Source organism: Thunnus thynnus, chromosome 14 (assembly GCF_963924715.1).
Source record: "Thunnus thynnus chromosome 14, fThuThy2.1, whole genome shotgun sequence".
Taxonomy (NCBI): domain Eukaryota; kingdom Metazoa; phylum Chordata; class Actinopteri; order Scombriformes; family Scombridae; genus Thunnus; species Thunnus thynnus.
In genome coordinates this window covers 7375998-7399417 of record NC_089530.1, presented here as the reverse complement: position 1 = coordinate 7399417, position 23420 = coordinate 7375998, and the positions used below count along the sequence as shown (strand labels likewise).

General features: G+C 39.3%; 1 protein-coding gene and 1 long non-coding RNA gene across 3 annotated transcripts in view; one reads left to right on the top strand and one right to left on the bottom strand.

Annotated features, from left to right (window-relative positions):
* The window catches only part of vwc2 (von Willebrand factor C domain containing 2), a 29455-nt gene extending 13872 nt beyond the window's left edge, over positions 1-15583 (top strand). The window contains exon 4 of the mRNA XM_067609513.1: positions 14754-15583. Within this exon, the coding sequence (XP_067465614.1) occupies positions 14754-14905 (152 nt within the window). The 3' untranslated portion in view covers positions 14906-15583. The remainder of the gene's footprint in view (positions 1-14753) is intronic.
* On the bottom strand, positions 1702-11181 carry LOC137197605 (uncharacterized). 2 transcript variants are annotated; one of them, XR_010931476.1, is made up of 3 exons: positions 11044-11181; positions 6269-6550; positions 1702-2260 (listed from the first exon to the last, which is right to left on the bottom strand). It is a non-coding gene; the product is annotated as an uncharacterized lncRNA (long non-coding RNA). The 2 variants fall into 2 exon arrangements; XR_010931475.1 differs by lacking the exon at positions 1702-2260 and adding an exon at positions 5551-5637.
* Positions 15584-23420: the final 7837 nt, after the last annotated feature.

Here is a 23420-nt window from a genome sequence, read left to right as displayed (position 1 = left end):
CCATTCAATAAACAGAGCTCAATATATCTAAGACACCAAGTTCCAACTAATACCGACAAAGTCTGAGGTAGGTGCTTTTAGTGATTTGGGATTCTGGTGGTTAAACGGATACTCCACCGATTTTAACTACTAAGTCTGTGTAAACAGTTGTATAATGTCTTCTATGGCCCCGGAGAAGCTTTCTAAAGTCTGTAGAAAAGCCGAGATAACCCTGATGATTTAGCTTGGGCTGGGGAGGGGTGCAAGGGGTGTATGTGAAGGATTTTGAAATATGTGGGCTTTTACCAGGCAGAGAGTGGGGAAAGTTTTTCTCAATTTATATTGTAATGATACCATCAATATCCTTCAAAATAGAAATACTTGAGCCCTCTGGATAATGTAATGATACTACGCTTTTAGTTTTAGCCATCAGTTTGAATTGTTTCATCTTTGTTTCTGAGAGACTATATTTCTTCTGTCAGTTAAGAATGTCTGAATGGCACTAAATGCTAAAATATCCATGAGCCTCGGCCACCATTGTTATGGAGAAGAAGACTTTTGAGGCATGAATCAGAGTGGAAGCAAATTCAAAAGGTGTCTTTGTTGCAGTTAAATTGACCCAGAAGCTTAATGTAAATTGCTTTAATCTCCAGATTATATCCGCTTTCTCAACACCCTAATCTTTAGCCTCTGCTAACAGAATTTTAAACTCTGTGACTGGATGTTTCTTACACAGATGCACCTTGGGAGTCATAGTTAACTTCTGGCCTTTAGTTCACAGGTTTGTACCTTATACTTTTTTATCAAAGAACCATATCTTTCTATCACAGTTGTTCATCTTTTGTACAGATGATCCACCCAGGAGAGTTTCAGGTACATCAAAGCGATGAAAGTACTTCAACTGTCAGTCATCTTATATTGTATGAAAAAAGGAACTTTTTCCTATTGAAACTTGACTTGATCCTTCCACAGATGCACTATGGGAATTGTAGGATGCAGTGTTTTTGGTACTTGACCAATAGAGACCAAAAAACAGTACCTCTTGGGCTCCTGCTGCATTGATTTTGACTTTTATGTTATGATGTTATGAGTCTCCCAAATGTAGGGAAGTGAAATATTAAATCGCTGGAGTGCCTCTTTATCCAGGTTGTATAATTTCCTTTCACACATACACCTCTTTGGCACTAAAATTAAGAATCTGTTGCTACATTATCATGCAACCACTGCCAGCTCAGTCTCACACTCTTTTATAGTAATCTACAGGAGCACAGTGGTATTTATGAAGATGCAGAAATAGCCTGCGGCAGCCTTTACGCTTCATTTGAGCAGTGTTCAGGCGACAGTATTTTTAAAGCTGCACAAGGTGAGATTTTTATGTTAAAATAAATTGATTTTTTTAGGAGTATGCCAAAAATGTAAGCATCAGCTCTCATTTCTACGGTCCCTGCTGGCACCTGCACATATTCAGGGTAGCTGTAAATATGAGGGAACGAACTGTTAATTAAGCAGAGTGGAGTATCTTTGTATCAGTACGTGCCTAACAATCTCTCATTGGCTGGGGAATTTTTTTGGCTCTGATTTGATGAATATGACCAGCAGGGTTGTTACCATGTAAATACAAGGTGTAAACAAGCTGTCCCCGCAATCACCAAACATCTTAGTATGTCAGACTCTGCACGCTGCCGGTCACCTTCCACCTGCTGGAGAAAATGGAGGTCTCTGTCAAGGAATAATCTATCGAAAACATCACTTTGCAGACTCAATTTTCACATACATGCATTTTTTATTTGGAGTTCATTTCACGCTAGTCTTGACACCATACAGTTTATATAATGAACAACAGGTTAAAAATGAGCTACATTGGGGATACTTTATTAAATAATAGGAAGATAAATTAACCAGATGTAAACACAAGTAAATGAGTCATCACTCTAAACGACACCACTGATCTTCCTTCAGCTCATATCAATATCAAAACGATTATACATTGGATTTCACTTTGTCTTTTATTCATGACACTTCTTCGCCAGGTATTACAGGAGCCGCGATTTAAATGATGAGGATCATTGATTGTCAACTCCCATCTCGCCACTGTTAATCATGCAGCACTCGATACGAGACAGTGCTGCAGTGGTAGCTCCGGGATGAAATACTGATGATGTAAAATAAGGTTATTGGAGTTAGTCGGAGAGTTCTTGCACCGGTGCTGTTGTTTGTCTTGTCTACAGATGTTGTTTGAAGTGCAGACAGATGTTAAGACCTCCCAGGATCTCTGATGCATCTGAAAGTGTTACATCAAAGCTCAGCTCGTTAATGGGGAAAGAATTAAATACTCATCCAGATGTGTAATGCCAGCATGAGGAAAGAAAACTGTGTTGTGTGAGTTTAAGAGTGGGCATATAAAAGCACAGAAAGGGTGAGAAAATGGAACAAATGAGGTGAAAGATTGAAACATCAGATCTCTAAAGAGGAAAAAAAGGGATTTGGTTTCTTATTCAACAAGTCATCCCTCCTGTCAGTGTGTTTTACCCTCATTTCCCAGCTAACAGCCCTTCTCCTCTTTACCATTTTCCTCACCGTTGATATAAATCACAATAAAGTATTTCAGTGTTTGATAAGTTCATCAATTATGCACAGGCATTATCTTGGCCTTTTCAGGCATGCAAAATCAATGCTTATGGCAGAGCACCCTGTCTCAGATGTGTTATTCAGACTGTATGCGAGGAGACACTTGGGGAAGAGCCAGGGGAGGAAGATGAAAGTGAGAGGTATCGCTAACATCCACCCCAGACAGTTGTTCATGAATATCAAAGAACAGCTGTGAATGGAGGCAGGTTCTCATCATTTTTTACTCATTATGTTAAAGCACTGGAACACATTGCAATTAAATGGTTTCATACCCTCTAAAGTTTTTGACTATCATTCGCTTGCTGCCATAAACTTTAATTAAACAATATTGATTCATGCAATGAACACCTAGTCAGTACAAGTCAAAGAGAGAAAACACATTCTCTACAATACTCAGTATTTTTTCCCCTCTGTCAATATTTTTGAAGTGTTATTTTCTTATTTTTTATGTATAGTAAAATATGTGAAAGTGTTTGTTGTAAATTCTAAGCCAAGTTTTCTCTTGTAGCATCTGTTTTTAAAGAATGCTTAGGGAAAAAAGAAAAAAATCAATGCTGGAGAAGCCTCTCTTCTCAGCACCTCGGCCGTGGCTCCCTCCATCTTGTCCTTTGCTCTTGCAGGGTATCGCCTTGGCAACGCATGAGGAAACAAGTGGTGCTCTTCAAGACTCAGACATTAGGGTCAACACTAATCTGGGGGGATGTGATAAACAGTCTGAACTGGAGCCAAAATCACTTCAAATAGAGCAACAAGAGACATGGTAGCCTGGTTGCCAATAGGGATAGAGACCCATTTAAATTAAGAGAGGCATGATTCATCAAGGTTCTTTTAAGATGTGGCAGGTTTTTTATTTTTTAAAGGAACAGCAAAAAAAAAAAAAAACAACACATGTGTGAAAGGGAGGTTGTTTATATGTGAAATGGCCTGATTTTTCCATTTGAAGCAGTCTCCATCTCATCCTGACAATACAGATGAGGAAGGGTGTAGCAACCACAGGGAGTCTCACTCAATAAATGAAAAAATAAATGCTGCTTGACCGCTTAATAAGCCCTGCCCCCTTAGTTGCACTTGTCAAGCTTTCCGTTCTTGCACAGCACATATACAGCTAACAACAATAATAGTGACAGATTTACCATTAGAATTTGCATTATTTTTTAAACAATGGGTCTTCAATATCACACATAAGCAAACAAGAGCAGGTTTTTAATTTCTAGTTGACGGCTGTGGATTTTGTTGGCTGAAATAATGACTGTTGCTAATACTTAAACTGTAAAGCCTGTAAAAGGTTCTTAAACATGCACATGATGGCTACATACTGGATATCATGCTAAACGACTGAAGCTAAAGCTGTTGTCAATGGCAAAAAAGTCAGCATTTCTAGCTGATGATAGGAGACATTAAATAAAGATACAGTGTTGTTGATGTACTGCAAAATAGAGCTAGTTACTATAATGCAGTAGTATTTATAAAATATAATAAAAATGTTATTTATGCTAAGATACAGTATATTCTTTTATGTTTGTAGCCTATTTTCAAACTGTATGCTTTCTTTTTATGAGGAATAATGAGTTTTGCAAATGTAACACTAAAACAAGTTTGTCTGGATCGAGCTGTTGAAGTGTAAATTTCCATAATATAGGTACTAGTAAGCGTAATCATTTGCAGCTTACGTTAGAACAGACAAACACACTGTTAATTTATTCCTCACACTTTGCTCTTGTGTTTTACTTTGAAAGGTGATTTAAAAAAGGCCCTCCAAACTCTTTAGATACTGAGTTTTGCTCTTATTAGTACTCTATGTGCATTGTTTTGGCATGTGGAGAGATCCAGGGCTCGACAGACCTGCTGTGCCTAGTTACGGTTGCCAAACTATAATTTGGACAATTGCTGTTTGGGATTTGGATTTAGCCATGGATGTATTATAAGAGCTGGATACAAGACCCAAAATGGTGCCTATTTAGTCCCATTAGAATTGCTCGCCTGGCGCATACACCAAAAAGGTTTCCAGCTTCCAGGTTTACTTCCGTGTTGTGTGGTCCACTGAATATGCGCAGTAGAGTTTCTCCTGCTGGCCCCGCCTGCGAGTTTCTGCTCACCAACAGACTTTACATTGTGATGATGTCATGGATTTTTAATTAGCTTTTTTCAGCTTGAGGAAAGTTTTACAAATATAAAATTTCTGCGGATCAAAAATTCATAATAGAAAGAGTCATCGATTGCATTTTGAGGTGTCCTGTCAACAGTTTTACAGACGTCTCTTTTACAATGGTGGTCTATGGGTAAAATGCTTTTTGCAATACCGTGAGTGGTCACTTGGAAAAATTGGTTGCAAGGCTGAGCGTCGGCGCCCTGTCCAGCTCTTATAATACATCCACTTCTTTTTAAAAGATTGTGTTTCTTCAGTTTACTAACACAATGATGACCGGTAATGAATTCAGCGTGTGCTGTCTGTTTTTATGTTTTATGTTACACAAGACTGTTGGTGTGATGATGATGTTGTAATCAATCCAGGAATAATAGCCAGATTGTATACTGATTTCATTTTATACTTAAATTGGACAGAAAAAGGAGGACATTGTGCATCGTCTGATATATTCACAAAAGGTTAATTTTTTTTTTCATTTTTCACCTTTTGGTTCAGTTCTTTCATCACAGCTCAATATTTTATTATCTAAAGGCCATTTTCCATTACTGGACATTGGAGTTATGATTACAATAGAGAAAGGTCACTTTAATGAAAGGTAATGGTTATTCACATTATTAGAGTACCGCTGGGTCACTGAGTGGCTTTCGGCTTTGGTCTGCTTTTTAGGTGTTCTTTTGTAAATTTTCTTGTGAATAAAAGTCAAAGTTAATGTGACTGCCAATTGTGTATTTCACAATACAGAATGGAGAGGAATAATGCTCTCTTTCATCAAAGCATTTAATACATGTATACAGTTTATGAGCTTTCAATAAATGAAGGTCTCCCAGTAAAGCCTGTCACCTGGACACAGCTGTGATGACTGCCAAGGGTCTGTGGCAACGTCTCTGTGAAGGACATCGGTTATGACAGTCGTGCTACTTGTGTGCAGCTGGGTTGTTCAGCCACAAAGATTATCAGTGGACAGTGTAGCTGGAGACAACATATGCAAACAAACATTCACAGAGGTGGCACTTTCATAAAACCTCTGCAGCTTAGAGGCGAGCTGGCCCGTATTTAAAAGTCCAAACTCGTTTTACGCAGCATCTTTGAAAGAAATGAATCATATTGTTTTTAAATCACTCTTTCTCTGCAAAGTTCCCCACTTCCTGTCTTAACAAAGCAAGGACATTTTTATTCTCAAGATCAAGATGAAGATTAACTTTATTCTCATTCAGACTATACCTAGGACAAGTGCACAGCATGCGGCTCACGAATGTAATAAAAAATGCTAAAAACTGACAACAGTAAAAAATAACAAGTTGATTATATAAACATACTGTAAACAGCCATGAGTATATTACACATAATGAGTGAAATTGCACATCACATGATAACTAGACTGTCACAGTTCGAGTATGTGTGTGTATGTGTGTGTGTGATGTGCATGAGTCAGTGGATATTCTGCATTTATAATGCAAATGTACTCAGGAAATGCATTAAGATGAGTGATTTCTGCTATTCTTCTCTTTCCATTACCTTATAATGGACCTCTGCAGGTTTTTAACATTTCAGAACAAAGGGGTGAGATGATCAGGATGTGTCCTCGTTTCCCTCTCCACTATCTGGCACTGCTACAGAGCCAAAAGCCACAGGTGCTAATGGCGATCTTTTTCACACGCTGCCCATGCCAACTTCTAACACGCTGTAGTGACAGTTTGGGTCCAACTGTTCATGCACATGCACAGTCCATTTGTCTTTGCCTCTTCGAGTGTCGCTGAAAGGCTCTTGTGAAGCCTGATGTGCCTATAGAAATCTTTTCTGCCACAGACAGTGAGAGGCAGAGAAAGACAGAGAGTGATGGAGAGATGAGGATATATTATATTAATGAAACAATGACAAAAAGGTGGGTGTGATATGAATGGCAGAATAATAGGGTGACAGCTATGAGTAAGCACAGTGGCGCTGAATCCATGCATTAATTAACACAAATGAGTGTCATGCTACTGTGAATGACTGGCTGACAGGCTGTGGTTTAATCCCAGCTCCAGGAAGGAGTAGTTTTGATTCATTTTGTAAAATGCATTACTATTATTTTTTTTTGCATTTTTTTCTCTCCTAGCATATCCTTGACGTATGCGTCTTTTATTCGAGACACTGTGTTCTAAATGCCGCTAATGATGATGAATCAGTAGCGACAGCAGCCTGGGCCACAGGATGAGTTGCTATTCAGATAGGGTGTGTGCGTGTTCATCTGAAGACTTATAAATGTGTTAGGGTTGACATTTTGACAGGCCTCGGCAAACTGTTCACATTGATTGATGTGCCAGCACGCTCCTTCTGGGTGCTGGCGTCCAATGAAATGCGGTTGCTGCAGCTGAAAGACTCTCCATTTATCAGCATCTTAATTATACAACACAGTGGCTCAAGACCTTGTTAGTCTAAGGGAAATATCCATTGTTATGCTATACCTGATGTTGTTCCCGCAATGTTTATATTTTGTTGTGCGGCTTGAGAGATAATGGATGATTTAAGAGCACTTTTTTCTAGACACTGATTGAGGGCAGAGACACTTTTACCATAGACGAAAGCCTTCATCTAGTATCAAAGAAGGTATTGCTATGGTTGGAGGACATTTATGTTTGGGGTGATGAGCTTGGCAAGTGAGTTTCTATACACACAGAATGAATGTAAGACCAAAGTAACCCTCCAGTCGTAGTCCTTTTTTGCATGAGTCTGGGCCACTTACAAGGCTCAGCTCTTAACAACTATTACCTTCAACATCAAAATTTCATTAGTGAGAGCCAATTTTCCCCCAAATAATGGAAAAAAAACAGTCCCTTGGGGGTGCACTTCAGAGCTTTATTAAAGCACTGCGTAACAGTGCTTAATTTGGTTTTTATGCACAATTCCCACTCTGTGCAGTCCAACCTTGAAGTTATGGAAAGAAGCTGCCTTTAGCAAGATGTGTGCTAGTGGTGTAGCTAATCTAAGGAGTGTGGAACAAAATATTGTTGAATAAAATCGCTCATGTGCACACCTGGAGTTGAATTGAATACAGAAAAATAAAAAAAGCTCAGATTAAATGTCTGAATTCCAGAACAAGACAGTGCAAAAGGTAATCATGTGATTTGGGTCCTTAAGAATTTAGTGTAATCACTGTAATCCCCTGATGCATTTCTTTCTTGATTTGAGCCCAGTCTTTCAAAATTAAAATGCTCCTCTACATAAACCATGAGTGGTCACTTGGTGGTCTCAAGAGCATGATGGCCAATAGAAAAGCTATTTTGATTAGCAGATACGAAGGCAATTGATGATTCATGGCAGATTTGGGGGAAAATGTCAGAAAGTGTAAACTCTAAATCATAATGTTAAATGTGTTCTGCCTTGGTTTCAGTCTGAGTTAAATTCTGTCAGAAATGTCTACAGACACTAATACAAGCCTGTTCAAAAAGCATGATTCTTGTGTATCCATTATTTTTCTGTGCCTCCTATATTCCATAACCAGAATGCTATTTTGGGAAACAATCAATGACAGCCCAGATGTGAGAGCCCATCTTCCACTGAGAGAAATGAAATGAAGGGCAGCGCATTGAGTCTCTTGTGTTCATTCTCTTCTTTGACTAACTGTATTCAAGTTCACTGGGATGTCATGAAACTATCTTAAAAAAGGAAGATAAGATGAAACTGCACTGAACTCCAAATAAAAATTTGGTCATTGCAACAGATCTAAAGGCTGTCCTACTTTAAAAGTAGCTTGTGTCCCATTGGCCTTCATTCCACGATGTATTTTTACGTGAACGATTTCTTTCATTGGTCTAGTGAAAAGCTGAAATGTGTTGCTGGCATAATTCTGCTCATATTCTCTTAATCTTTATATATTTTATATATATCTGCTCAAATATCTAAATGAATATTTGTACTGGATAATAAAATCTGAGTATAAGCGAGTACAGCTTGAGGCTTAGAAATAGAAACATAGGCCAAATTCATGGAAGACACTTTGACTTGTCACAGTAGGAAAAGCTCAGTTGACATGAAGATGGCTCAGTTGTTATCATGTGAGCTAGGTACACACCTTCCCATTCATTTTAATGACAAAGTGTGTCCAAACTTTTGGCTGGTACTATAAATATAATGTATCCCTGCTGACATGTATCAACTTTTGGAAACACCAATGAAAGCAAAAAAAAAAATCATTGTTTTCTCACTTGGGAAGTGCATGTGTGGCAGACTTAAATTGCAAACAAGAAACTCTGATTAAATAAAAACCAAGGCTACCATGCAGGTGGATGCAACTAACTAGTTAACTAGCCTATATGCCCATTACAGCTAACAAGCAAACAAAGATATCGTAATTTTAGTTTATCAGCAGCAAGGGCACTAATCTTCATCTTTTGACTTTTATGAGATATGAGAAAGATAAATGCTAAAACAACAAACTGCAAACTAGCTCAATGATTTCTGTAAAACAGCAATATCCAATGCTAACATTAGCCATTATAAGCTACTGATCCTAAACCAAGTGTAGCAGCAAAACCCTTGAGTGTATTGAACTGGGCAATAGGATGTATTTTATTGTTTATGAACTCAGCTTTTCCATTTGCACAAGAAATAATGTGTTATTTTTTATTTCAAAGGTTACACAGTCTCACTTAAACTCAGCTAGCTAGCTGCCACCATACATAAAGGAGAAAGTGTTCTCCAGCACTTGGTGAGTGTGAAATAAAATGCTTTCAATAATACTTTGTTATCTGGGTCAGCGCATTGATTCAGTTGCTGCTTATCCCCATATTTAGTCACTTAAGCAGGGTGCGATTTGCCAGGGGGGATGGTGGGGATTTCCCCCCCTCTGGTCTATATATCCCTGCCTCTGCTGAATTATTTTTATCCCCAGTGGGGACAAAATTGTATCCCCCTCATAGTTAATTTATGCTGCTTCACTCATAAACCATATGAAATATCTAAAACAAAAATAGGCTTATTTAAAAAATATATCTAAGGGCTGCAATGTGACAATAGTCTATAGCGCAAACAAACAAAATAAGAAATTGACTTTCACTGTTAGCACTCGTGACAATAGAGATGACACTGCATCCGGGCGACATGATGATCCTCGTCCCACTGGCCTTGATCCCTGCACAGCTTTTAAGAATATCACCAAGCACCCACAGCCTATTTCAGCCATGATTTTAGCACTGAAAGTACAGCTAGCCAAATGAAAGAAAAAGAAAAGTATTCAGAGTAGTATATTGTCCTATTTTACAGGACCCTCACAAAAAATTCTAGAAATATTACAACTGAGAATGAGACTACAGGAGCTACTGTTGTTAGGATGGAGGGGAACTCCCAGGCTGACAACGATTTGATGAACAACCCAGGCTTACAAGCTAGCGTCGTGCCCCCTGAGGCTATGGTTGGGGGCTGCATTGAGCTGGGACGCTTTGCTAAATGTAGAGAGGGTCGAGAGTGGCTTGCTGTCACCACAGATGGATCAATTCAGTGTACAGCTTGTCTGTGTACAGACTGCTTTTTTTAGTCTGACAAATAGGCAATTGTGTAATCTTTTTATTTTTATGATGACAGCACATTGTGCTATTGCATGTTGTGATTATTCTCTATTCAGTATTGAAGTTTGCTGCATGCTGCACATAGAGCTGAGTTAAACAGTGACTTGCAAGAATGACATTAACCGTATTGGCACATCTAGCTGAGTGGTGCTATCCACAGTAGTGAAAGGAGCTTCAGGAGATTTAATTCTGGTATGTTAAATTAGCATTTAACCTTTTGTTTTGTTGTATATGATCACATCTCCTATGTGTCTATGTGTAAAAAATAAATAAATGGATTAAAATATTACTGCAAATGCAGGGGTCAAGTTCAAGTTTCATAATTGTTTTATTTAAGTTCATAATTATTTTATAAATGTTACTGTACAGCTGCAAGGTTTATTGACTGAAGAGAACAAGATTTTTTTCTCAACAGAAATACAGAATTCACAGGTTGTTCTATTCATTATTTGACTGCCTCCAGACTACAGATTATATGCTCCAGACTTACAGGGTGTCTGTGATTTCATGGAATTTGATTGATTCGGATCCTTCATGTATCACAAAAGAATGTGACTTTGAATTGTGTGCTCAGTCCTTCTACTATATTATACACATTGAAGACTGACCTTGGTGGGTCTAGTAGCAGAAAAATAACAGACGAATGCAACCTTGGTAACACGGATATTCTTCGAAATTACTCCATTACCAACAGGGCTTATTTATCTGGCTGTAGACAACTCAGAAATCAAATCATTAACTCACTTATTCCATCTTGTGAAGGGCTCATTGCTTGGGTGGAATATGGTCTCAATCAAAAAATATAAAACCCTAGTCTCCCTCAAAAACAATCCAAGGCACACTGAAGGGTTTGTGCAAAATTGAAATACCTTTATTTTACACAGCAATATGTATTTAAAACAACCAATGCGTTGTGACTCACATAGATCTTCATCAGGGTCATTGTCAGCAGTAGCTTACACACCTATATTGTGTTACACTAATGAGTTGAGTGGGAGGATGGTTCTCCCTCAATGTGCAAGTCTATTGGTCAAAAACAAGGAAGTGATACATCATCAATAGAAGGGAGAGGGAAGAGAGAGGGGAGGGAAGGAAGGGAAGGAGAGAGAGGAGAGAAGGGATGAACCTAAATGTTAAAAAGAAGATGGATATAATGTGGCTACCAAGTCAAGGTGGACCTAATCCTTTCCATATGTAGACATGATAAATTCATCAAATTATAACCATCAATAGTTCTATATATTGAAATACAATCTTTTCATAATTCCTAAAGTAATATTTCACAGAAAAGGAGAAAAAGTCTATCCCATCAATGAGACTGGTGTATTTCATTGCTTTCAGTTGTACAATCCAAAAGGTCTTGCGTTGGAGTAGTCTTTTTAGGTGATCGCCTCCTCTAATGTGTTTTTCAACAACTTGTAACACCATGACTTTCAGTGTATTAGGGTTGCCGTGTCCCATTCGCACATAATGTGATGCCATAGCATTATCAACATAGAAACAACCACAGGAGCGCTCCAGTCTATAAACGTGTGTAGTGTTGCAAATGGCAAAGTGTCTCATTTGATATGTGTGAGATGTGCTCCCATCTTGAAAATGATTTGTTTTCACCACATTATCACAACGATTGCAACTCCCACATTTAAAAGTTCCACAGGGCTTTTGCAGCCAGGTTGTTTGTGTGGGAAGGGGAAGAAAGCTCTGTACCACCTTGTCACTCAGGGTCGGTGCGCTTCTCAATTAGAACACAGGTGGTTTCGTCAACTTGTGGTTGAAGAGATATGTCGCTCTGAAGAATGCTCCAATTGTGTTTAGTGATGTTTCTTATTTCAGATGCTGATTGTTTTCTGAATTGCATCACAAAATATGTTTTGAAGACTGATGTGGTTTCTTTTTGGTTTGGAGTAACTGTTTTCTATTCAAGGACTTTGAAGTGAGTTTTCCACTGTATTTCTTTTGTATCCTCTTTCAGTGAAGCGATACGCCATGTCTGTAGCATCAAACTCTTCCTCTGTGCTACAAACACGTCTTAGTCGTAGTAACTGGCTGAATGGAATGTTATGTATAAGAGTCTTTGGATGGAAACTATCGGCCCTTAAGATTGTATTTCGATCAGTGGCTTTTCGATGGATAGTAGTATCCCCATCATCTGTGATTTTCATATCTAGGAAATTGATTTCCTTTTTGCTGTATTCCAAAGATAGTTTTAGGCTCTTATTGGTGTTATTCAAATATTTATGAAATTCAAGTACTACTTGTTCTTCACATTGCATAAAGAACATTAGACGCACCTATGTAGAGTCCAAGACATTTTATTTTTAGGGGTAGGAATTGGATGAGCTCCAAATGAATTTCTCCTCCCCTACTCCTAGAAACAGGTTGGCATAGGAGGGTGCATAGGTCACGCCCATATTTGTGCCCCGCGACTGTCTGTACAGCTGTTCCTGAAAGAGGAATACATTATTCTCCAATGTCCATCTTGTGAGTTCAACGATAAAATCTGTAACTGGCTCCTCTCTCATTTGTAGGAAATGTCACATAGTAAACATTCTTCATGATCAATATTTGTGTGCAATGATTCCACATCCATTGTAATCATGTATCCATCTCCAATGTTTTTTATTTCATCAGTTTTGTTTAAAACTTGGGTAGTGTCATGGATGTAAGACGGTAGATTTGGAACAAAAGGTTTGATATGGTGCTCAGTGAATTTTGAAATTGGTCCCAGAATTGAGCCATTTCCACTGATGATAGGTCTGCCAGACGGATTTGACAGATTTTTATGAATCTTTGGCAACATGTAGAAACAAGACAGTCTAGAATTTTTTTCTAGTAGGAAGGCATACTATTTCTCTGTGATCCGTTTCTCTATGTGACACATAGGAAGAGTTTGATGACAAGGCTACAGACGTGGCGAACCGCTTCACTGAACGAGGATACAGATCACTTCAAAGAGCCAAGTCCTTGAACAGTTACTCCAAACCAAAAAGAAACCACACCAGTCCTCTAAAACATATATTGTGACGTACAGTAAACAGGAATATGAAACAAGAAACATCATTAAATACAATTGGAGCATTCTTCAGAGTGACAGATCTCTCCAAACACTGTCCACAGAACCACCTGTGTTCTCATTCAGACGGTGGTGGTACAGAGCTTTCTTCCCCTTCCCACACGAACAACCTGGCTACAAAAGCCCTGTGGAACTTTTAAATCTAGGAGTTGCAATCATTGTGATAATGCCGTGAAAATCAATCATTTTCAAGACGGGAGCACATCTCACGCATATCAAATGAGACACTTTGCCATTTGCAACACCACACACGTTTATAGACAGGAGTGCCCCTGTGGTTGTTTCTATGTAGGATGAACAAAAAGAAGACTAAAAATGCTATCTGTACAAAGAATGCTGATTATGCTATGGCATCACATTATGTGCGAACAGGACATGGCAACCCTGATACACTGAAAGTCATGATGTTAGAAGCTGTTGAAAAAGACATTAGAGGAGGTGAGACTACTCCAACGCAAGACCTTTTGGATTGTACAACTGAAAGCAACAAAATACACCAGTCTCAATGATGAGATAGACTTTTCTCCTTTTCTGTGAAATATTACTTCAGGAATAATGAAAAGATTGTATTTTAATATATAGAACTATTGATGGTTATAATTTGATGAATTTATCATGTCTACATATGGAAAGGATTAGGTCCACCTTGACTTGGTAGCCACTTTATATCTGTCATCATTTTAACATTTAGGTTCACCTATTCTCTCCTCTCTCTCCTTCCCTTCCTTCCCTCCCCTCTCTCTTTCCTCTCCCTTCTATTGATGATGTATCACTTCCTTGTTTTTGACCAATAGGCTTGCAAATTGAGGGAGAACCATCCTCCCACTCAACTCATTAGTGTAACACAATATAGGTGTGTAAGCTACTGCTGACAATGACCCTGATGAAGATCTGTGAGTCACAACGTGTTGGTCATTGTAAATACATATTGTCATGTAAAATAAAGGCATTTTAATTTTGTACAAACCCTACAGTGTGCCTTGGATTCTTTTTGAATGACACTTGCATTTTTACATTTTTTGACTGAGACTATATTTCAACCATGCAATGAGCCCTTCGCAAGATGGAATAAACGTAGTACATCTGAAGTATCCAAAGAGCACCTGTATGGAATCATCATAGAGACCCAGCAGCACCTCTACTCCATTGTCTGCACATAAACTCTCTTATTATCAAGCTTCCTTTAGTTCAACCAGAGCACACTTTCCACAGTGGCAAAGCAAATCATGCTTTTTTCAGTGTTCTGAGCCTGACCTCAATTATGTGATAAGGTGCCGACAAAACAAAAGAAACACATTAAAAATATATAAGGTCCACTTTGAAACACAAAAAGCCTATTTTTCAGTGAACTCTATTTTTCCCTTTTCTCTCCCTCCTACAGGGCCAAATTGCTATGCAGACACAGCAGTGATACCGGCCGGTCGAGAGGTGAAGATTGATGAGTGTACAATCTGCTACTGCACATACGAGGAGGGCACATGGCAGATTGAACGTCAGGCCACCTGCAGTAAGAACGAGTGCCAGCGCAGCTAGAGACTGGCACGGTGAGAGGGACATTGGCACTCGACACCAGCGCCAATTCGCATGTAAACTCTCGGCCTTTCACCCAGTCTACTGGACATCAGGGTCGGACAGCAGCCCTCGAGCATCTCAGCATTTATAGTCACTCCTGTATTGAAAAAAAAAAGGCTTTTATGAAGATTTATAATCCACACACAGAATATCTATTTATCTATGTATTAAATTATTTATGAATATATACAAATATAGGAGTCATTAATGCTGAACTAGTTAAAATATTTTTTATAGGCTCTGTATTTTAATAAGCAATGTATTGGACCAGAAGTCAATATAACATAACAGAATGTATAGAACACACACAGCTGTCTTTGGAGGTGAAAACCTCAATGTCTCGACATGTGGTGTCATTCAACAAATCCTGACACCCGTCCCTCTACCACCAAAGTGCAGACCAGACTTGTGCTATCCATTTCAAAGTAATGAGAAGATTTGCTGTGTAGGATAATCAAGTGCAGTGTTAAAAACAACAAAGAGAAAACAGAAGGAAATTCAAGCGGACCTGACTGTTTCCTGATTTCTTTTATCTTTTTGGATGTTCAAAATGTGTTTTGATTTGAAAGTGCTTTTTTTGTATTTCTCTTCGTACTGTGTGTTCATGTTTCAAATAAATGCCAGTCTGTGCTCTGGAAATGCTGGAATGGTTCTTTTTAGCTGTACAGAAGTTCTTAATGTTTAGTTTCTACTGAAAGAGCACTTGGTGATGTTTTCCATTTACAGGCTTCCAAATGAATCAAATGTTCAGTTTCACTTAAATCAACAAATCATACTGAGATGGGATGATCAACCAAGAATTTACCTTTGAAATAAATGATCTGGCATTTCAGATATCACAGGTAACTCCTGAATGTGACAAACCTGAACAAATCCACTCTACTGATTTTCTCTTTTGAAGTTTCAGGATGAGAAGTGTTTGTGTGAAAGCTACAGGTAAATATTTAATGACTTGTCAGGAGGATATTAAGTTATTTAGTGATGCAGCGGTTTCATTTGCAATAGCTGTAAGCAACACAATACAAACAAGGAAAGTGGAAAGTGAGAATCTCAGTAGTTGCCTCTTCATTTTTAACGCCATTAATAAAAGCCAGACTGAACTCTCCAATATATTATATAATACCGATTTGCTTTCAAGATTTAAAAATTGAAAGGTCATCTGACTCACACCTTATCTTTGCTTGTCTTCATCTTCCATTTGAGGATGAGGAGTAATGAATTTGTGTATCTAGCAGGACCACAGGACCCTTCGACCAGCAGATCAAAATGATGATTAATAATTTAAGTCCAGGTTATGAGCACTGAAGAGCAGGCTGAGATAAATGGATGCAGATGTTGTGTTTTCAGTCTTTTTCCTGTCATCTTTTACATTAGCAGTGTGGCGCTCTCTGCTACCCTTTGCAATGTGCTGGCCACACCGTAAAACTCTTTGATCAAGAGGTTGCCAGACAACGATGTTGCATCTCCAGCAGTGAGACGTGCCTGTCAGCCAGCCGGCAGGATCGAGGTAAATAAGCCTAAATGCATGTACATGCTACGTGACAGGCTTTTCTCAGAGCAGCAGGGAAGCGGTGGCACAGATCTATTAAGGTTTCTGGCCGGCCTTAACTCCCCTGTCTCTATGACTGTAAGGGTCCTCTCAAACCATTCTCATTCATTCAAGGAAACCAGGACCTGTGCTTGTGCATACGAATTGTAAATGATGATGGGATTTTTCTCCTCTATCCACCAATTCTCACTTGTAATACTAAGAGCTCATTTTTATGTGCCTTGTTCTCCCCCCACAGTTTTCTTCTACCTAGAGGAATTACTGCTGTGCCATTTCTCTATTCTTTCATTTTACTGCATAATACTCCCTTATGTCTAATTTCCCAAGCAGCTTACCTACTGTGTATCAGCTAGTGAAATAATGACTCTGACCAAGGATGTTAATCTGTCACCCATATTTGCTCTGTCCAGGTCATTAACACTCACAATTGGCTTTAGACTCTTCACTTCGTATTCCCGCAGTTATTCAAAGTCTGATCTCAGTGTGAGATTTTGTTAAAGAAAGCCATGATTAAGACTGGCTATAAAGTCTACTCATCAGAAACGAGGCTGGATCTTTTACTTTGAAATTAAATTCCCAGAGTGGTACGCATCTAAACTGGTCTTCCTTCAAAGACAGGCCATTAATTGGACACATCTGTTGGAGAAACCCGTAAGAGATTAGGCTGGTCTCCCCAATGCTGTAACTGTGTAATTAGGCTTCTGCCCTGTTCTGGACAACGCATACTGCTGCACTGAGATGAGATGTGTTCATTTTACAGTAGGTGATGAAATTTATTATTCATTTATAGCAATCGGCCAGGCCTGTCATTTGAAATTAAAGCCTCATAAGTTTTGAGAAACCCACAACTCAGGTCAACAAAAGATAGATGAAAGACTTTTATTAAGTCACAAATATAAAGGCATTAAATCAAATGTCCTCCAGAGTTATTGGCTTTTGATAAAGGACAGTAAAATACACCGTGAATGACAAATGGCACAACTGAGCTAGAGCATCCTAGTTCATCATTTTAAGCATTTGTGAGGAAAAATGTCCAGTCTAGAAATTTACATTGTATTAAATCGTTCACTCGTCAACAGAGTTTCTCTTAATTTAAAGTTTTCTAAAATTCCATTAGACCTTAAAAACCTTAAATGCAAACCTTGGATGTTCAGACACACCTTGTCTAATTTCTTTATTTTATTCAGTTAAACCTTAAAGTACCCTCTATTCCTCAAACTTTTTATTTTTAGCCATGTTAGCAGCTTTGCTCTAGGACTGGCAATGTGTATTGGTTGGCCTGTCCACCATTTTGGTCTAAACTGAAATATCTAAACAACTATTGGATTTATTAATGTATTGCTGTAAAATTTTGTACAGATATCTGTGGTGCACAGAGGATGAATCTTAAAGACTTTTGATATCTCCTACAGTATAGCACCACTAACAGGTTCCCAAATACCTGCAAAACTAATGATGTTCCTGTCAGCCTCTGCTGTACTTTGTGTTTAGTGTTAAGTAACAAATGTTAGCATGCTAACATCTGAAATTAAAATGGTGAACATGGTAAAGATTATACCTGCTAAACATTAGCATTTAGTTAATAATCGTTTTTCTAATGTTTTTCTCTAAAAGATTTATAGGCACTTTGAAGACGGAGGTATGTAACTGTTGTGTTTTGTTATTCATGGCAGGTAGTCGGTATTGTAAAAGCAGGTAATGTTGTGTTTTCCTATATGACCTTATTTTGTGTCACTGATACTGTAAATTAACACAGTCAAAAGGATATTTCAACAAAGGTTTGTTTATATCCTGTCAGTCACACTAACATGATGGTATGCTGCAGAGCAGCACTTTATTTGATTGTGGTTTGATAACAGTAACTCTGAAAATGAAGATGTGTCTGAAGCAACTGATGATGGGGATTACATTTTTTGCCATTTATTCATTTAGAATAGAATAGAATGAATGTGAGTATAACTATACAGGCTCAGATGACTTGAGCTTGACAGAAAAACAGAGTAGAGCAGAACAGTGTTTGGTTAGTTCCCCATCACTGAGCATTTACAGTTGCCTATGTCTTACACAGTACAATATGCATAGAAACATAATTTATTTATTATATGCTATGCTGAAAGATATTGATATGTTTTTCTATAAATGATTGGGAAAAAAAAAAAAAATGGTAAAAATGTGATTTGTGTGCCTCTTAAGACCCGAGGTATGTTTGAACACCTGTGAATATACTTTTGATTAGTTCACATAAAAATCCCAAGACTCACTGTATGTTTTTCTATGAAGCTGCAAGACTGTCTTACGTTTGGATGAAAAAGTATTCAGACTGAATAATAACTGACATAACAACTTCCCTTTTCCCCACTGCTTACGTATTTTTTTAACCAATATATAACATTTTGTATTTCTTACACATTCCTCCTTTTTTGACATCTTTGAAATGTTTTTTAGCCAATCATTTATTGAAAACCACGTCATTAATTTACTACACACGCTTCAGGAAGAGATTAATGTTTTCCAATTCTCCAAAAGCTGGTTGATAAAGTCTGTAATCCAAATATGTAAAGCCTTATTGTGTCTTTTGAAATGATAATAAGTCCCCTCTTTTTGTTTTATTAAGTGATTATGTCACACTGCAATACAAAATATTCAAACAGAAATGATTTCATGAACATGCCAGGATTTAATATGAATGTTTTTGCAGTTTCCTCTTTAAAGTTTATAACAAAAATGTCATTTGATTGAAGCTTTAGATCAAACTTCCCTGCCAACTTCAATCAAAAGTTTTGAATCTTAGGTTTTCTTCCATGATTTCCCATAGACATGCGTAAGCCTAAATCAATGGCCCTATCTGTCTGCAATGTTATGGAATGCATTAAAAGCTTTGTGAGACAATGATTTGGCAGAAGTGAAAATGTTTCATGAGCCCACAATACGGGAAAATAAGCAAAGATTCAAAAGTGCAGTTTACCTGCTTGTCTGCGTCTGTTAGGGAACTTTGATATCTTGACAAACCATCTCAAGCAGCCGTGAATATCACATGAAACACTGCAACATAAAGAATTCACTTTCCCATAATGCTGCAATGATCTACCTTCATGGACTTCTTACTCATCTGAAGTGAATAATTATGTAGGATTTTATTGTTTGTTGCACATTTATCTTCAAACAGGAAGAGATGACAGCTGAAAGTTATGAATATTTAATGTCACATTTGCAGCATTTATTTCAATTTCTGAGGGAGCACTGAGCTTTTAACCGGAATAACTTTAAATAAAAGAAGGCTTGTTATCTATAAGTGCATTTAGGCTTTCTGCTTAATACGGGACTGTTATCAACAGCGCTGTTCATTAGTAGATTTCCGATTCTTCTTTCAAAGGGCCTTTTGAATCTCTGCTATGAGAATACAGAGTCGATTCCAGCCCTCTGTTTCTCTGATGGCAACTTTATTCCTTCAAATTCTACTGTTCTGAACATTAATTTCAGTGGACAGCTGCTAAATGCTGGTAAAATGCTTTGAGGATTCTATTTGCACCTTCTGAAATGATTTCTAAACACATCACCTCAAATCCATTAAATCCAGCTTTGAATCTCTTGACAGTTCTGCGAGTCATCCTCGGAGCCACATGTAGCATTCCCATGTGATTACGACGCTCCTTGATCAATCTGAGTGAATCACTTCATGATTGAGCGCCTGGCTCTCCAGAGTCTGGAGCCTGAAATTGTCCTTTATAGATCTGGTATTATATCTCCAGCACTCCTCCTCTGCCATTAGACAGACATTTCACATTTTCAATTTCACCTTTCTGCCTTTTCTTGCCTCCAGATGAGGGTGACACTGGCCGTTGCAGTGTTGAATTTTTCTCTGATTCATACATCTGTGGGGCACATGTCGCACAGTAACAGACAGGGGCAGCTCGTGGCATAGGTCACATAGGCAGCCGCCTAGGGCACCAAATGAGTGGGACAGTGTTTGGGTTATTTTTTTTTACTGACAGGTGTGCTTGTATACAGCTTTTAGAAATATGCACTTGCTCTCCATTGTTAAGGTTTTCTCCCATTGTTTTGCATGGGTTTTCCTCTGGTTTGTTTTTCAAAGCCTTATTGGTTGGTCAGTTTTCACCTGACAGCCACCAAACTTCATATGCTATCTCAGGCCATGCCACCAAACACTCTTGAATGTGTCTTGACCCCCACTTGCCATTTTTGTCTGGAGTACTGGGAGGACTTTGTCTGGGCTGGAGGTACCACTGGCCACCTGTGAGCTATTAACAGGACCTTGTAATGTGTAACCTGTGGCAATCCTGTGGAATACATGTGGAATTAGAGGCAGCGGAGAAAAAGCATACAAGTCTGTTGGCCATTCTTGAGACAGAGCATCTGTGCTCAAGGAAGCCCCTTGAGCCCTCAGTGAAAACCAGCTCTTGCAATAAGTTGTTTCCGCTGATGCAAACAGATCAGTTTGAGCTTTGCCAAATCAGGACCACAGTAAAGCTACAACCTCTGGATGTAGCCTCCATTTGCCTGGGAGGAGGCCCTTCTTGGACACGAGATCTGCTACCTGAATCTCCACCTGTGGAATATACACTGCCTTAGGGACGCTAGATGGGGAAAGGCTCATAGCTAGAGCTTCTTGGTCACCTGGAGACAGCCTAGAGATCTGGTGCCCCCTGATGATTCATGTGGTACACAGTGGAGGAGTTCTCCATTCTCACTAGGACATATTTGCCTTTGATGATGTGGAGACCAGGTGGACTGCTCCAATATAACTCCAATATATTGATATGCTTGTCACTCCAAGGGGGATTCCACACACCCCGCACCATCCTGCCTTCCCAGACTGCACCCCAGCCTGTTAGTGAGGCATCCTGTCCTGCATGATGGAATATTCCAAGTGGAACTCCAAGAGTTAAAAGGGACTTGTTTTTCCAAGGGTGCAGTGCCCAAATGAATGGCTGTGTCACTTGGAGTTTCACATGCCTGTCTTGTTTTGGATGGAGATTGAAGGCATTCAACCACCTCTGCAGCGGCCGAGCCCTGAGAAGACCCAAGGGGACCACAGCCTCTGCTGCTGAAATCATATCCAAGAACCTCTGAAATTGAGCCATTTCCAGCCGCCTGCCTAGATGAAACTGTTCTAACAAAATAAAAGAAGTTTCCTCTGAGGGGTGAGGGAACCTGACTTCATGAGGGAATTCAGGCATAGACCCGCAAACATTTTGTGCTGTGTCAGTTTGAGATTACTCTTTTTCATAATTACTTTGAACCCTAAGGCTTGTATGTGATTGATGACTCTCCTTGTGTCCTGTATAACCTGACTGTGTTTTGGGGTGCAGATCGGCCAGTTGTCCAAATAAGGCAGTATCTTCAAGCTGGATATTTGAAGGGGGGATAGAGCAGCTGCCACTACCCCGGTAAACCTTCTCGGTGAGAGAGAAAGGCCAAATTGGAGGACCATGAACTGATAGGCCTGCCCCTGAAAAGTGAACTGAAACAGAAACAGAAACAGTCTGAGGTCTGGACAGATGGGGACATGAAAGTATACGTTCTTAATATTGAAAAGTGAACCACTCCCATCTCTCGATGGACTCCAAAATTTGTTTGGTGCTCAACCTCTTGAAAGGCAGCACCTTTATGAGCGTGTTTTACTGTCTTAGGTTTAAGATAGGACACAGGCCATCATCTTTTTTTTTGGAACAAGAAAGTATTTGGAGTAAAGCTGTTCGCTGGAGTTTATTCTCACAATCGCCTCCTTCTGCATTTTCCCCAGCTGCCCAGGCGTAGCTGGGAAACAGCCAGCCTCCAGCCCTAGGTGATGTTCCTGTGAGGTCCTGACCCTCTGGTAGGGAGTTTTCTTTTGGGTGTCTCCCTAGGGTAAGAGAGTGGCTGGTACCTTTGTTGACGCTGTGGTGGGTTTTTTACACCACTGCCAGAGGCTGCAAATTGGTGACATCTTTTCTAATATTCTCTGGGAGAGGGGTCTGTGCCAGCCAAATCTGCCTGTGTGCCAGCATGGCTGATAACAATGCAGCACCAATGTCCCTTGTAAGCTGACCATTAGCTATAAGGGCTGAATCAATTAATTTCATGGTGTCATGATCCTCAGGGCTGGCAGTCTTTCTAATAGCTGCCAACAAAATAGCTAGTGCATTGTCTGAACGAGCCATTTGTGTGGCAGCATTATAAGTTCCACACACAAAACTGTCTGTCTTGTCACATTAATTGACCGGGCAACAGTGGTCGCCAGTCACCCTTTCTGGGCCTAGTGACGTCTGGGCTACCTTTTCCCTTTCAACTGGTGGCATATCTGCTAGCCCAATCTCAGATCCATATTGGGGCCCTGTCAGTTTGCAATATCCAGCATTTGTAGTGTGGTGGCAGGGTTGTTCCATGCCTTTCTAAGCATTTGCAAATAGTCTGCAGCCGCTGGAACAGAAACTGATGTTTAGGACTGGGAAATACCAGCCCAAACCCCCTCTACTGGAGCCAGAGCCTCAGCTGGCATGCTCAGCCCCACAATCTTAGTTGCACTCAAAATTTTTAACATGATATTGTAATTGTTATTGTTGGGCAGAGGCCCCCCTTAGCCACAGTGTTGCCTTTAAATGGGTCCACTGCAGGGTGTAGAATTATTAAAAGTCTATTTTAAGATAAATCATGTATAAATGAAGACAAAAAACTCTTAACAAGACAATATATAGACATTAAACATTGTAACAAAATTATCTCGCCCAGTCTGGCAACAAGACCCTCCTGTGGGGCGCAAACATGGAGTTTCCCATAAAACCAGGAAGAGCCCACAGACACACTTGCTGCAGCTGGGATGCCAAGACAGTGACAGCAGATGACCTGCTTGCGACAGCATGATGGCATGGGGTGATGTGTGAAGTCAAGATGAGAACAACCCTGTGAAGCACAGGCAAAGGCACTTAC